At 45.3% G+C, this 15,296-nt stretch overlaps 1 protein-coding gene across 3 annotated transcripts in view; it reads right to left on the bottom strand.

Moving 5' to 3' along the window:
• The window catches only part of DGKH (diacylglycerol kinase eta), a 173,250-nt gene extending 158,250 nt beyond the window's left edge, over nt 1-15,000 (bottom strand). For 2 of the 3 annotated variants that reach the window (XM_027472310.3, XM_072032522.1), the window contains exons 1-2: nt 14,841-15,000; nt 8,161-8,358 (exon numbers count right to left, since the gene is read on the bottom strand). In XM_027472310.3, the coding sequence (XP_027328111.3) occupies nt 8,161-8,358; nt 14,841-14,894 (252 nt within the window). In that variant the 5' untranslated portion in view covers nt 14,895-15,000. The remainder of the gene's footprint in view (nt 1-8,160; nt 8,359-14,840) is intronic. The other variant, XM_072032523.1, reaches the window with a different exon arrangement.
• Between the last annotated feature and the right edge of the window lie 296 nt (nt 15,001-15,296).

Below are 15,296 nucleotides of genomic sequence, written 5' to 3'. Positions count from 1 at the left end.
GGGAAGAGGTCTGCCTGACGGGCAGCCGGGACCGCTGGTGAGCCACGCTGATGTCCTTGGCTGCTTCCACCAGCACAAGCCACCCTTCCCACCAAGAGCTGGGAAGACGCTGACCTCCCTCTTGCTCCTGAGCATTTACAGCAGCTCTCAGGACTACCAGCTGTCAAACTGAAGACAGCCAAACTGAGTTGCTAAATTTAAGCAACCACACAACGGGATGTAACTGACCAGAGCAGCATGACGGCCCTTTAGATCCACTTAAATCTCCACAGGCACGAAAGACCTCGGCGGATCTTCGCAGCACGAAACGATGCCAGAAGTGCAAAACGACACCGAGGGCACGGCCAGCTTCCTTCAGCACAAAGAGACCTCGAAAGACCCTGGCACTGGCTGGCCAGGAGCCCTCCCGGTGTCTCCCCACAGAGGGGTCCCTCTTCTTTCCCACCCTGTGGATGCACGGGAGGCTTCAAAAACCTATGAGGGTTGCTAAGTGACAATAATGCAGCCCTCTCTCACACCATTTACAAAACCCAAACGTTTAAAGGCAAGGAGATGAACAGTTCAGAGCATCGTAAATCTCACGCCGCCCATCTAATAAACAAATAAATTCGCATCAAGTAGAAAGTCTTGCCGATTTCATTACAATAATCTGAACCCTCCCAAGGGGCATAGCTCGGTTATCGTGCTTTCAGGATCTAAGCGGTGAAATATTTCCAAACGGGAACATTAGTCAAACAAGGAGAAAAAAAAAATAGCTGAAAAAAAAAATTATTTGCTATTTCTTCATACTTGTGCAATACATCAGGGTAATTCCTACACGGTAAAAGTTTTATAAGTCAACCACGCTCTGACTTTGCGTACAAAATTTTGATGGCCCACATCCAGCAAGCACTTAAGCGCCGGCTTAATTTTAAGAAGTAATTAATCATATAAAAGTGTACAGGACGACTGAAGTATTTCAGTATGTGCTTAACTGTTTTACTAGAATAAATCTCTGATTTCTTTTTAAATACCATCTAATGCTGTGTTCTTATTTTTAGCATATCAATGAAATAATATTTATTTGGGGTCAGCGTTGAGCTTGTTTGTTGTGATAAATGCAATGTTTACATTCAGAAAGAATGATTTTTTCATTATTATGATGTGGAGGATGTAAGTTATGGATGCCCCCAAGCTAGGCTTTTTGCCATTGCTAGCAAAATGAGTGTTGTGGCTTGAACTTAGTATAATAGAGCTATTGCTACTGCACTGGTATTTAAGTAGCCTGATCCTTTTTTTTTTAAAAAAGAAAGATTTGGGAGAATGAAACTTACATTTGGTAGATAGAATGAGAAAGTATAAAACAGTAAGGGCAACGAAGCAAACAAAGATGAAAGGATGAGTTATTTTTTTCATTAAAGACAAGGTCCAGGTATCAGAGCATAAAAATGGGGGGAAAAAAAGCTAGCCATGCTGTCATTAACTTTATAATATCATATCCACCTGTGTTAGAAATAACAGTAAAGAACATTATGTGAAAAAATAGAAGAACCTCAAAAAAATAATGGCCAACTAGAAAAAATACAGCTCTTGTGGCTCCTCCACTAGTAGCATCCGTCTAGGTGAGCTACTGAACCACCTTCACAAGACACTGAGCCATGTATTAATCAGCACTAGCAGAAGAGCAAAAAAAAAAACCACCAAAACATGGAAATTAATACAGAAACATTCTTTTCTACCCAACACTCCGTATTCGAAGCTTCAATGAAACCACATACAAATACACGACACTTAAAATAACCTTCTTGCTGTACTTAGATTTTGAAGCCTCCAGACTGCATATGCTGCTCTGTAGAGCCCTTAAAGAAGCACAGTTGGTCAGAGTTCAAAGAAAATGAAAGTAACACTATTGAGGGGAAAAAAAAAAAAAAAAAAAAAAAAATCTTAGGCTTTTGTGGCTCCAGAGCAAGAACACTGGTCTAAGCTGCCTTTTATCGTCTTCAGCTAGTCAAGAGGATTCAATACTTCCTTTCAGATAAAGGCTTTGTGATAGCCAGACAGACTATTCTTTTGATCACTACTTCAATTACAAAATCACTGTAATTCTGTGTGTTCTGTTACCCATATCCAAACTAAGCTGGATAGCCCAGCTAGCCATCCAGCAGTCACACAGCAGTCCTGTATCATGGATTCTGATGTAACTTCTGGAAACGACTTAAAATGTCCACAAATTATCTATATAGCCTTACATGGATAAAGATCCAGCTATAGAAAAGTCCTTTCTTGATCTCTGGCATGACTGTTACATGTCTTCAGGGCTGTGCACGTGAAGTTCACAAGATAAGAATCAAGAAAAGGATTCCCAGTTGTCATTTATTCTTGACTTACTCTCTTCTTGTGCTTCTTAAAAGCAGAAAAACTCTCGAAATTGCAGAATAAGCTCAATGTCTTTCACCTGGTCATCTTGAGAGAAAAGCATTCCCCAACTCCTCAGAACAAAACACAAAACAATCCAAATCTCTTATGTTAAAGATGAGAGTGTGATTATCTTGTCTTTTTTTTTTTTCACATTCACAGCTCACCAGCTGGCTGAGAGAAAAAAAAAAAGGAAAAAAAAAAAAAGAAAAAAAAGTATGATTTGTGTTATTTTTCAATACAAAATAGCATTAATCCTTTAATGATTCTAGAAATAAAAAAGGCAACATTTTCTTTGAAGACCCTCTTGCAAATATCCACTGAAAAATGTTTCAAGCTCCCCCTTTCTGATACTTCGCTAGCAATTTAAGCTTTGCCAATACACGCATCACTAAAATGCCTTAGCAGATTTCATTTCAGTTTTATACAAACATGTGTCAGAATTTGGAGTGGTAATGACCACTATGCTTTAAATAGTGTAACTCTTTCCAGGCTAACCCTACTCCCTTCAACAGAGCATGTTCAGTCATTTTTAACTTCCTCAAACTCCCATGGTTTTGGCTGAAACTTTCCATTAATCGACCCTTTTTTTGAAACCTTACGTAGAGATGCATCAAGTACAGGAAGCAACACATATTGCACACCATTTCAAGCTGAAAACTATTTTAATTCTTCCAGGCGTTCTCTAGAACTGAATAATACACATATGGATACAAAAACTTACATTTATTACTCTGTGCTTTAGTACGTGTGTCTGCGTGTATCAGTGGCATGCACTGGTGCCTGATTCCAAATATCTCACTTGGAAATGAGGTTAAAGAACTCCAGGGAATCAAATCTGCCAGAGATTTTGCGACAGTTGTGACAAACAGCTGGTGGAACACTTTACCAAGGATGTATATGGACAAGTAATTCACCTGCAGGACGAAAATCCTGGGAAATATAATGCCGACGACAGACACCCTGCAGCACCCTTAAATCGTTTCAGCAGACGCCGCCAGGTGCCAAGAGGGCGAGGGTGATTGCTGCGCACTGGGTCACCTTAGTTCTGCCCCACGCTGTGTAAACACGATGATAAAGTTTTAGTGACGCTACTTATGTTACCGCAGTGGGGAAATAAATGGCAAATTACAGTGCATTTTGAAGTCATGCGGACTCAGGCAGTCCTCATGCACACAGAGAAGCCACAGGAGGGTTAAATTTGCTACCATGGCATTCTCTTGAGAAATTCTGGTACATAAAATCACATTTCCTTAATCAGAAAGGAATCAAGCACTATTTAGCTGAGTAAATCAGGACCTACCAAATAATAAAAGCTAGATAAAGCAGATTACATTACACAGAATGACGTTGGCGAAGCCTAGCACCAACACCAACCACGGGGCTTTACATTGAGTTGAATTAACAAACTATAGCAATCGGCGAGAAATGTATAACAGAAACAAACAGGAAGTGACTACTGGGACTTGGCACTGCGAAATGTCACCATATGGAAGAGTTTAGAAACTTTTTGAAGGCTCAGTTCCTAAATGGCTGGTGTTATCCACTAAGGCCAATAAAAACACAGTGGGAATTTAATTAATTTACTTTTATTACTCTGTAATGATTTAGGATATCTAAAAAAAATATATATATTAAGACCCCAGACAAGTTAATTCTGGTAGCAAGTCTTGCAATTGAACTAAATAGCACTGTATCATTTCCACTAATTATAAGATAGCCGTACTTCAGCAAATCTCCCACACTACAGTAATTTCATTATTTCAAACAAACAAGCAAACAAAAACACTTAGGGTGAAGGAGGTGAAGAAAGCGTTCTCCCTGATATGCTGCAAGTGTATTTATCTCGCTAAATACACCCTATTTTCTTACATTTCCTGATTCATGCTTTCTGCTCCAGAATGTCTGCTTCATCCAAAAATAAACACAGGCCAGATACCCAATCGCAGATTCGAGAGCAAAACATGTATCCAGCAGAGCTTTCCCATTAACTGCACATGGACCCATCTCAGTAGGAAGCCAGGTCAGCAGTGAAAGTGCTATTCTTCATACCCACTTTGTAGCAGAGAGTACTCAAGACAGGAGCAGGAGCTATAACCATACTCTTCTAACTGCTCTGCTTCCAAGCATCCAGGGACCACTTCATCTATTTTCTTGTGCTTGCCCCCAAGATGAGCAGGGAGGGGAAAAAAAAGTGTCAGCTCTAATTTGAACCTTCCTGTCTCGACAGGTTCCAGCGATAAAGAACTAAAACAACAAACTTCTTTTTAAGAAGTGTATTTGACACTACAGCAATTAACTTTAAAGAAATTAGAACCTAGCTGATGACAGGCAGAGTTTTCATACTGCAGCCCAAAAAAAAATGAAATCATCTGTTTCATTTAAGAAAGGCACCAGCACTGTCTTAACCAGCATCTTTAAAAGTTAAGAAGACATATTTAACGCAGATGCAAGGAGAACTTTCCACAATTTAAATCCCCAATATAACACTGCTTGTACATCATCATATACACTGCTTCAAGATCGGCTACAATTTTCCAGCATCATCATAAAAATAAAACATCTATTTCAAAAGCAGTTTTTACCAAGACACTTCTTACATACTGAACATTGAGGTATCGCAGAAGGGAAGAAGTTGTGGGTAGACACAATGAAATCAAGAACTGTTTCAACACTCTCCATTTGGGATTTCAGCTCAAAACTGCTCAGCTTCACAGGGCACTTGCCACCTGTTTATTCTGTTGCACTTCCTCCAGGGAACACATATGTGCTCCACAGATGCAACAGCTTCCAGGATAAGGTTCAAAGATGCTGGCTTTAATCTTGTAGAAGTGCTAATTAATTTCGGTCCTGGCTCCCCTACTGCCACAGTATCACTCCATAAACACGTATGCGACTGGAGTGAACAGCTCCTCGATGCAAGCAAGGTGCTGTCCCACAGAACAGTTTAGTCCCTTGTGCTGCGACTTACTGTCTCCTCCTTGGTTTTGCAGAAACTAAAACATGTTGATCCTCAGGTTTTCTGTATCGGGGAAATAAATCATGGCCATATTTTGACACAAGACATGCCTCTAAAAATGTGAGGAATAAGTAGAGATAAATTAAAATACAACAAGAACACAAGTTACATAAATGGCCAGCCTAGCATCCATCCTTTTCTAGCAGTGATTTACTGTAAAAACAGTTACACTGAAATCAACCAAGCCATTTGCAGAGGAACTAAGTGTTCAATTTGAGCAAGTGGTGGCAAAATTGGACTACAGATTTCTAAGCAGAACAGTAAGCATGCGATTAGCATATCATATGCAAGCAATGAACTTCAGTGTAATTACATTTTCTTTCTTTCCATTTTTCCATTCTGTTTTTCACTCCCTTCCCACCTCCTTGGCCAAGTAATTAATTGTTTGCACTTAGGAAGAAGAAGGCAAAGCTTCAAAACTCACTTTGAGCGCTACAGGTGTTAGAGATCAACAAACCTATTTTTACACCAGGGAAAAGGTTTTGCTCTTCTACATGCTTTTGCTAAATCTTATTATATAGATGCTAAAAAAAAATCCACTACTGAAGGGTTCTGTCTGCAAAGAATCACCATATGGTAGCTTTCACAAATGATCAACTGTACCAAAACATCTAAAAATAACATCTTCCTTAAGTAAAATAAAAACAATTACCAGCAGAGACTTTTGGGTACTGTTCTACGCTAAGGAATCAATACCACGTTGCTGAAATGTTTCAAGTAAGTATATAAGCAACCTCCGGAGAAAAACAGCGCTGTGTTAAATGGCCCACGAACATCAATGATAAATGTAATATACATGTTTTGGGTTCTTTCAGAAGTCTATTCTTAGCTGTAAGACAAACCCCATCCATTTAATTAAAACCTTAGCTTACAAACACATTCACAGAGTAAGTGAAGCTTAACAAATCTAATTTGAATGAAAGGGACTAGCTGGGTAAAAGAGCAGTTCCCTGATGTTCCTTGCTCTAGTGGTTTCATGTAACCACTGATCACCAACTACTACAACAGCAAACATGCAACACCCTTAAACTAAATGGGAGTTGACTGTCTAAATATAGCTACTTTTAAATAATGCATCGTGAGTTATAAAATAAAGTGCTACTGAATTATTTAACCCGGGTCTCATCTTTAACAAAGATATATCACTTTTAATTAAATGGGAAGTTATTTATAGTCTTGGTTACATATTATTGTAAATTGCAACCAGTAAAGCAACATTTTACAAAGAGGTACTAACCAGTTATGCCAGTAGCCAGTTTTTCCTATACAAATCCGATTCACAGAAACAGAACTAAGATAAGCAAAATCATCACTTTCAGAGTTGCCTTAAAACTTCAGAAGATGACAGTTTGGCACTCATTCACAGCCCTCAGTCACAGAATATCCCACCAACCCATAACACTTGGCAAGAATTCATTGGCACTTCACGCTCACAAAACTGTTTCAATAACATTCATAATCCCCACGTTTTCTTTACACAAGCACCAGCCTCTAAGAGAGCAAACCCTTGAATACACTTAGCACTACTACAGTTGAAAAAGCATCCCGCTCTGTCACTTGTAAAACGTTTTGAAGACCGGCACACAGAAGCAGTGTTAAAGATGAAAGTTGGTGCCTGGCTGTGTTTTCAACGCAATGTAACAGTTGTATATTATTTACTATAGTAACCCTCCAGCCAGGCCTAACATCTGCAACTGCAAAATTAACGTTTAGCAATCAGAGGGGGATGACACGTTGTGTTTAGAAGGTTTCTGGAAAAAATTGCCTTCCACCTTACATAATGGGATAAGAAACTATCAAACAACGAATGTTTCTTGTTGAAAGGTGCCAGCACTCGGGATGCGGCGTGTGAAGCAGGGTGAAAGCACGGCACCAAACCGGCAGGAATCCAAAGGCAGATCCTTGCTGGCTTTAACGGGTAAAGGAAACAACACATGACCTGCAGAAATCAAGCTGTAAGTGCGATCTGTCTGGGCCTGTACGGAGTCACTCAGCCCCTAAAAACAGGCTCCACTGATACTTAGGAAAAGAAACAGTCGTGTTCCTGAGCTAACCCCAACAGGGCATCCGGAGAACGTGGACCAGGGGTTGCAGGAGGTTACGGGAGCCTCCCGTGCGAGTTCAGTCTCATAACTTGTCTACTCCTAAACACGTGCGTGTTAACCTCACGGGGCTGGGAGGCTGCAGAGCGATGTGCCCGCCACCCAAAAGTTGAGCAGAGGATTCCCTTGGGGGAGCAGCTCCCCCCCCTACCCCGAGCCAGCCGCTGCTCAGAGCAACTTTGACAGCTGCTGGGCGCCCTCGCACCTACAGCCCGGAGGCAGCGCTGCCTCCCCCTGCCTCGCACGACCCCTCCTGCTCCCAAAGCGGGTCCGGGGGTGCAGGAGAAGCCGTGCAGGGCGGGATGCCGCCGAGGAAGAGGAGCAGGAGGGAGGCAGCCGCCGCTTCCCCCACACCCCGGAGGCAGGCGGGGCGGCTGCCGGCCGCCTTTTGGCAGGCGGTTTCCCCTCCGGCCCCGCGGCCCCGCCGCCCCGGGGGGCTTTCTGCCAGCCGGGGACAGATGTGGCCAAAACAGCTGGCCGGGGAGGAGGGGAGAGGGAGGGAGGGAAGGAAGGAAGAGGCGCAGCTGCCTCGCCCCCGCCGCCCCGGGGGGCAGAGGGATGCGCTCGGGATGCGGCGGCTGCCCCCGGGGCGGCCAAAGTGGCCCCCGGGGCGGCGGGGCTGGGCGGCTGCCTCCCCGCTTTTACCTTGCTGCGGATCTGCCCCGAGGTGGACACTTTGCGGATGAGTTTTTGGGGGCCCTCGTGCTCCCCTTCGCTGTCCGACGACTCGTCCGCTGCCCCCACCGCCGCTCCCACCGCCGCCGGGTGCTGCTGGGGCTGCTGCTGCTGCTGGATGCCGCCGCCGCTCATCCCCGCCTCGGCCCCGGCCATCTTCCCGGACTCCTGCCGAGAGAGAAGCACACGAGCCCGGCTCAGCCAGGGCAGCCGCTGCCGCTCCCCTCCCCGGGGAGGAGGAGGAGGAGGAGGAGGAGGAGGAGGAGGGACGGGAGGGTGGGGAAGGAGGCGGTGCAGAGGGGAGGGGACGGAGGCGGCCGCGGGGACCGAGCCGGGGAAGAGCTGGGTGCCGACAGCGCGGCCGCCATCTTCCGCCGGGCCGGCCCCCCGCGCCCTCAGCCCCGCTGCGAGCCCTCGGGGGCGACAGCCGGGTGGCCCCAGGGCTCCTTTTCCCCTTGGGACACTCGTGGCGGGTGTCCCTGGTGGCTGAGGCACCTGCCCAGGTGCGTGGAGCCGAGGTGTGCCCGAAGGAGGGCAGCCCCCCGCTATCGCTCTGCCAAGAAGGCGGCGGGCGGAATGGGGGCACCTCGCCTCCCGTGGTGACCGTCCTGCCTCCTGGCATGAGGAGAGGGAACCGTCCTGCTCCGAATTTGGGGACGCTATTTTGGAATTTGGGGGCAAGCTGCAGGGAGCACGGGCAGCAACCTGGGATGGGGTGTATGGCCGTATATACGTCCGTACACCTCGTACTCCCCATCCACTGTGTGGCACGGAGGTGTGCGACCACCACCCGTATCTTTCAAGCACTGGACAAACTCATGGATCGCTTTCCCCTTGTTCCCTCATAACCCTTTAATTTTCTTATTCCTTTGTTACAATTACTGCTTTAAGAGTACCCTTTTTGGGGGGAATACACAAAGGGTCACTTTTCCCTGTTCGTCTCCGATCTGGCAGCTCGCAGGATCCAGCCTTGTCACCACATGTTCTGAACTGTGGGACTGGGAAATTATTGTGGCTTGCATGTAGTCAGTGTTCAAAATAAGCACTTAAATCACAGCGATGCTAAATAAGATGCACAGATCTTGGGTGCACGGACTGGATTAAACATAAGAAAGCAATCAATACTTGCGGCTTCTATATTCCCACAATTCTATTTATATTTCTAGAAAGGGAACTGACATCTCTAATACGCTAGTACAAGTGCCGCAGTACCTAAACACGAAGCAGTTGAGGAGAAACAAAGCCGAAATATACAACCTATCCTACAGTGCAAACACTTTGCTGCGAGCTTAATTTCATAGACTGGCACATCCCATTTCCTTTATTGGGACTCCTATTCATAGCAGGTGAAATTAAATGTTTCCATGAAGCCTTGCTGGTTTTGTGTCTTGGTTTTGTGTCACTACATCAGGTACTTCCAATGAGGTCCTACTCCACTTCTCTGTGTAGGGTCACTACTATTAAGGTATATTTTAAGAGTTTTGACAGTATAACCTACTTTTATTACTACAATATAATAGGGCCCGAGTCTTACCACTGACATTGTATCTCAAAATAGATTAAATTTTCCGTATTGATTAATGGTGAAATATTGGAGCCTTTTGAAGGTAAATGACAATTGAATGTTGCAAGTCAATGACAAGACCAGGTTTGCTAATTAACGCTAACACGTATTGCATAGGATTGAGACTGTGATTTGAGGAACACTTAGTGCTAATAGGATGCCTGCAACACTCACTAGCTCCATTTAATCCAACTGAATTAAACAGCACTTAGATGAACAACTCCATCACTGTTAAATTTGTTCCCATACTAAAACAGCATTCAAAATTATGGTGTATGTGACAGCTGTGTATCTGTCACAAGGCTAACATCCTATGCAAAATTACATGCAAAATTGTATACAAGTAGACATTTCACCTTCCAAAAATAAGGTGAAAAGGAGAGATATTATATGTAATTTTGGATTATTACCTTTGAACTTGGGATGATCATAAAGTTGACCCTGTTGGTGACCCTAAATTTGCATCTTTGGGTAATATATATATATATATATATTTTTATTTTTTTTTTTGAATGAATGAATGAAATGTAATTTTGTTGCTTGTTCCTTCAATACTCACACCTTGATCCTGCAAACAGTGAGTGGTTAAAGTGTACTTCTAAAAACAGCTTTCCGATGGACTTTTGGAATAATAGGTACATGGCATTGCTATTTTCCTGAACAAGACTCTAATCTGGTTTGTTTTCAAACCAATTTTACATTTTGTTACGCTGCAAGCTAATTCAAAAACTCATCTTGAATTTTATAAAACATTGGACCATTTAGCAATGGATGTAAATGCATTATCTTCTCATACGGTAGGTAATACACTGGGAAAATAGAAACAAGTTCATAATTTGCATTTTTTAATATAACAGTACCTGCCACACTCGATCAACTGCACTGCACTGGAGGAGCTGCAGATCTCCTTCAATATCTGCATAGACAGCTTAGATTCTTTCCTCAAATACCTAAAACCTGTTAAATGAGTATCTGTAGGTGAAATGGGCAATAAATACAGTTCTCCAGCTTCTGTTCATGTTCTTAAGTAACAACTCTAGCTCCTGCACTGTGCAGGGGGGGGTCACAAGTCCTTGCATGGGCTACCCCATTGTCGTGTTCCTCTCCACTGGCTGGAGGAAAAACTCAGTTACAAGGGGGAGGGCACCAGCCTTTCACTTGAAAGTGAGTCTCTTTCATCATATCTTGCTAAACTTCAGAACTGAAGTACTGGAAATGTTCTCTCATCACTTCATGTGGAGAGCTGAGTAGTAACAACCCAGATCTGCAGATGTAGGAAATGTCCCACAAGTACAGTTTGGTTTCTACATACGGTTTCTGCAAGGTATGTAGGGAATTTGTAAAATTCTAGGTGCTAAAATCTGCCATCAGCTAGTGTTTTCAGTGTGTCTCAAATCAGAGAAAATGTGGGATAAATTACTCGAGTTATTCGGTCACATTAGTGTAGAAAGGTGTTTCTACAAATCTGTGTTGTCTGTGCACAGGGACAGCTTTACAGATCTCACTGTTTTGACCAGTTCTGCTTTTCAAAGGCATTAATACATCCTCAGGGTCTAGTTTCAGTCGTTAACCAGGTGAAGCTGCCTGAGATATCCATGGGACTTTGCCTGAATAAGGACTGCCAACTTGACTTCCATCACTTGCATCTCTCAGCAGTGACTTACCCAAGTGATTGATGTCAGATGCAATATGAGAAATAACGTATAGCAGATTTCAGCTCAGGGAGTATAGCTATGAGTACTGTGCTACAAATGGCACCAGTAAAATCCTCTAGACTTCTACAAGCTCTGAGTCAGGCTCTTGAAGAACACAGGGCTAGATGTAGCCTTTAAAAACACATCCAATAATTGCACATGTTATGTCTTTCATTTAACATCCTCAGTTTCATGCTTCTTAATAATTTCTTTGAATGTCCTGCCTAAAGCATGTGAAAAGAGTTGAGAAAGGTTGGCATTTAAAGGGAGATTCTCAACTGATACAAAACAGCTCCACTGACATCATTTGGGCTACGGCAATTGATATCAGCAGATGATCTGCCCTTTATATTCAACGAATTCCAAAGTGCTGGGTAAATACATGCACTGTGAGAATGTTTTAACTGAACAGCTTCCAGTGCTGATAATAGCATATGCGTCGCTAAAAAGCATATGCAATGTACAAAAAATCCAAATACACATACGCTCCAGCTGCACTGGAGATTATAGTTTCTAATGCAGATTAACGCATCACTTGATTCCAGGAACAAAAAATGATTCCAGCTCTAATATTGATTCCTGGCATAATAGGCATATTTACCTCTTTTTCTCTAGGTCACTTTGGCATCTATAAACTGAAGGGCAATATGTTTTTCTCTTCACCTCAGAAGGTTGTTCTGAGGGGGTTTGGGCAAATAATAGTATATGTGTCAGGTTGGCAATGCCCTGTTTAAAAGATTTTATTGAATCTTTCCTAATTTTGATGGTTAATGAAAACTATAGTTTTTAACCAGGCTCACCATACTGAGCAAATTAATTTCAGATCTGCCTGTCTGCACTCCCTCTGCAGATCAAGTTAGCTATGTTATTCTTACTTGGCTTCCTTACTTACCAAAGGGGAAGCCAAAATATAATGAAATGTATGCATACCATTGTTGAAGAGAGTAACTACTTTGCTGGTATTACAGCAGTGTCTATGTTTCGGGAGTAGCTGAAACCATTCAGCAACCTCTAGGTTACAAAACTGTTTTGTATGCTCCAGAGTGAAAAGGTGTAAAACAGCAGAGGTCAGCACAGTAAAGAAAGAGCTGCTGTGAAAATGTGTTAGGACGCACCTATGGATTTCAAGGTGAAAGGTAAAGTCAAGACTCAGGTCCAATATAAAACATGAAAGAAAGATACAGAACTTTGTAACATATATTATGTGTATTTTGAGTACAAAACTGTATCTCCCTTTGAAGAGTTCAGGATGATACACTTACATTTTCTGTTACTTCTCTTTAGCTACATCATGGAGGGCATGATGCCACTCCAACTGAAGTCAGGAGAAGGTTGTCTATTCAAAAGTGAGCCCTGAATTAAGGAGAGGATTTTATAGATGTCTGAAATTTCACACAGACAATTTCAACCCTGACATTTTCAAAGGAGAAGCTGCGGCTCCATTTGATGTCGGTCAGTTATTTCTCAGGACAGCTGTAGGAACAGTGCTTCCAAATGACTTCTGACAATTTGCATAGGTAATTACCGTGCACAGATTCATAAACTGCAATCAAAAGTTTCACCTCTCCTGTTGCTCTTTTTCTGTGTTTTGAGAGCTAGGGAGAGGTCTGGGCACTTTTTTTTTTTTTTCTTCATCATGCAGCCCTTCACCTAAATCTCCCTTTGTCCCCATTATAATAAAAAGCCCACTTAAAAGCAGATCATCTATACAAAGAAGAACGATGTGGCTTTTGCCACAAAGACTATGTATTTTACCAGCAGGTTACCAGGTAGAGGACTGAGTGCTTTAGCTGAAATTTGAGGCTTGTAAAGGAAATTAGTGCAGTGGTTAACCTTAAAACTGCATTCATGTGTGTACTCTGAACAAATGCAGCAATGAAATGATAAACATGACCCAAATCCTGTCCTTTACTGGGGGGAGGGGGAGGCTGAGGGGGGAAAAAAAATAGGAAAGATAAAAGATGTGCTCCTTGTTTATCTGAGCCCTGCGCACAGAAGGAAGCGGGCTTGGATGCTTCAGCCAGGACTCCGCATTTCCAAGCGGAGGGGCTGCAATCCATCTGCCTCCCGAGTTTCATCTGAGTTTCAGATGACGGCAGCCAATTTAAATGTCACTGCTTAATAGGATAACGCGTTCGCGGGGAATCAGATTCGCCGCCTTCCTCCCACGGTGTCTTCGTCTCCCCAGGCAAAAATCTCGGGTTCGCCTTTGCGTGATCCTTTTGGTGTCAGCTCCATATTACCGGAACACGCATACAGCTGTTTTCCCTATCACAGCTGCATCTCCGGCAGCAGCTTCGGGGGCTGAGGACTGCAGAGGGCGGTGAAGGGGGATGTTGAACTTCACAACAAGAACGAGGCCAGTAAAAATGTGTTTGGGAGGGCACGGGGCTACAGATCCTAATGGGGAAAGGGGTGATCTTAGTTCCCTGTGGGTATCTCCGGGGATTAGAGCGAGCGGGCTGGGACAGCCAAAGTGTGGCTCTCCCACAGCTGCTGCTTAAAACTGGGTTTACAAGTAAACCCAGGAGCCCTGGACTCACAGTGAGATGTCAAAAAAAAAAGGCACAGCCATCCAAGGGGGAGCTTGGCAGTGGCGTGGGTGCGTGCTTCACGCCATCTCCCCAAGTTCAGGGCCAGAGCCAGCCTCGCCTTGACCTCTCGGATAGCCTGGAATCTCCCGAGTGGCCACCCAAAGCCTATTTTTAGCCCTCCCTGCCTGGTGAGTGTGTGCGTGTGTTTGCACAATGGAGAAAAACCCAACGGCGGGACCAGACGACACCGAGAAGGGAAATCTGATTTTATCGCCCGCTGAGGATGCCGGTGACATGATTTCCTTCGGGCTGGGAGGAGGGTCTCCGAGTTGCTCAAACAAACCCCAAAGCCACCCCAGCTCCCTCCCGGCCTGTTTGGGGACCCCAGTTTGGTGGCACCCCCTTCACCCGCGCCCTGTGAGGCGAGGTGACCGCGGGGCACCCCAGCCCAGCTCCGCTTCGCCGTAAGCGAGCGCAGCTCGGCCGATACACGACGCTTGTACGATTGCCGTGGCCTGGCTGCAAAATTTTAATAATAACGATAATAAAAGAGAATTTTTAAAAGTGTCTCTTTCTGGAAACCTCCTCCCTTTCCCTTCACGGGGTGCTTTCGCCGTGCTAAGGAGGCGGCTGAGCGGTGCCCCCCCCCCCCAACCCGCCCCGTTTAACCCCGGTAAAGTTGAGGGAAGGCTCGGGGCGCCCCGATGAGCTCCCCGAGAGCCGGCAGGGCTCCGGGCCGGCAGGAGGGAAGACGGGGGGGAAGCGGGGACAGGGCTGACAGCCCTGCTGAACAATAGGGAAGCGGGCAGGAAGGCGGGTAGGAAATGCCTGTGCGCTGCGAGGCATGCATGTACCTACCAGTTCCTCCCAGGCGGGGCTGCGGGCGCCGTACGGGTGGCCGTGCTCCTCCATCCCCCCCGCAGCAGGTAGCCCAAACCTCGCCGGGGAGAGCCCTTCCCTCCTGCCTCCGCCGCTCCGGCTCCCTGCACGTCCCCACCGCCACTCTTCCTCCTCCTCCCCCCCCCCCCACCCCGTTTCCCCCCCCACCCCGTTTCCCCGCTCCTCCCTTTTCTCCCCCGGCCCCCCCTCTGGCCCCAGGCGCCGCCCCGGGCTCCTCGCCCCCTCCCCGGGGAAGAGCCGAGGATTAGGGGCAGGTCGCCTCGGGTATAAGCCGGTTGGAGGCCGCTCCGGCCGTCGGAGCTGGCGACAGCCCCCCCAAGGGGAGCTGGGGGGGTGCTGGGTGCCCGGAGCCCCCCGACGGGCCGCCCCTCGCACCGCGCCCCCAGCCCAAGGGGGACCGGGAGGCATCGGGGG

The sequence above is a fragment of the Anas platyrhynchos genome, chromosome 1 (assembly GCF_047663525.1).
Source record: "Anas platyrhynchos isolate ZD024472 breed Pekin duck chromosome 1, IASCAAS_PekinDuck_T2T, whole genome shotgun sequence".
Lineage (NCBI taxonomy): Eukaryota > Metazoa > Chordata > Aves > Anseriformes > Anatidae > Anas > Anas platyrhynchos.
Note: the sequence above shows the minus strand (reverse complement) of the source record. Positions and strands in the feature narration are given on the sequence as shown.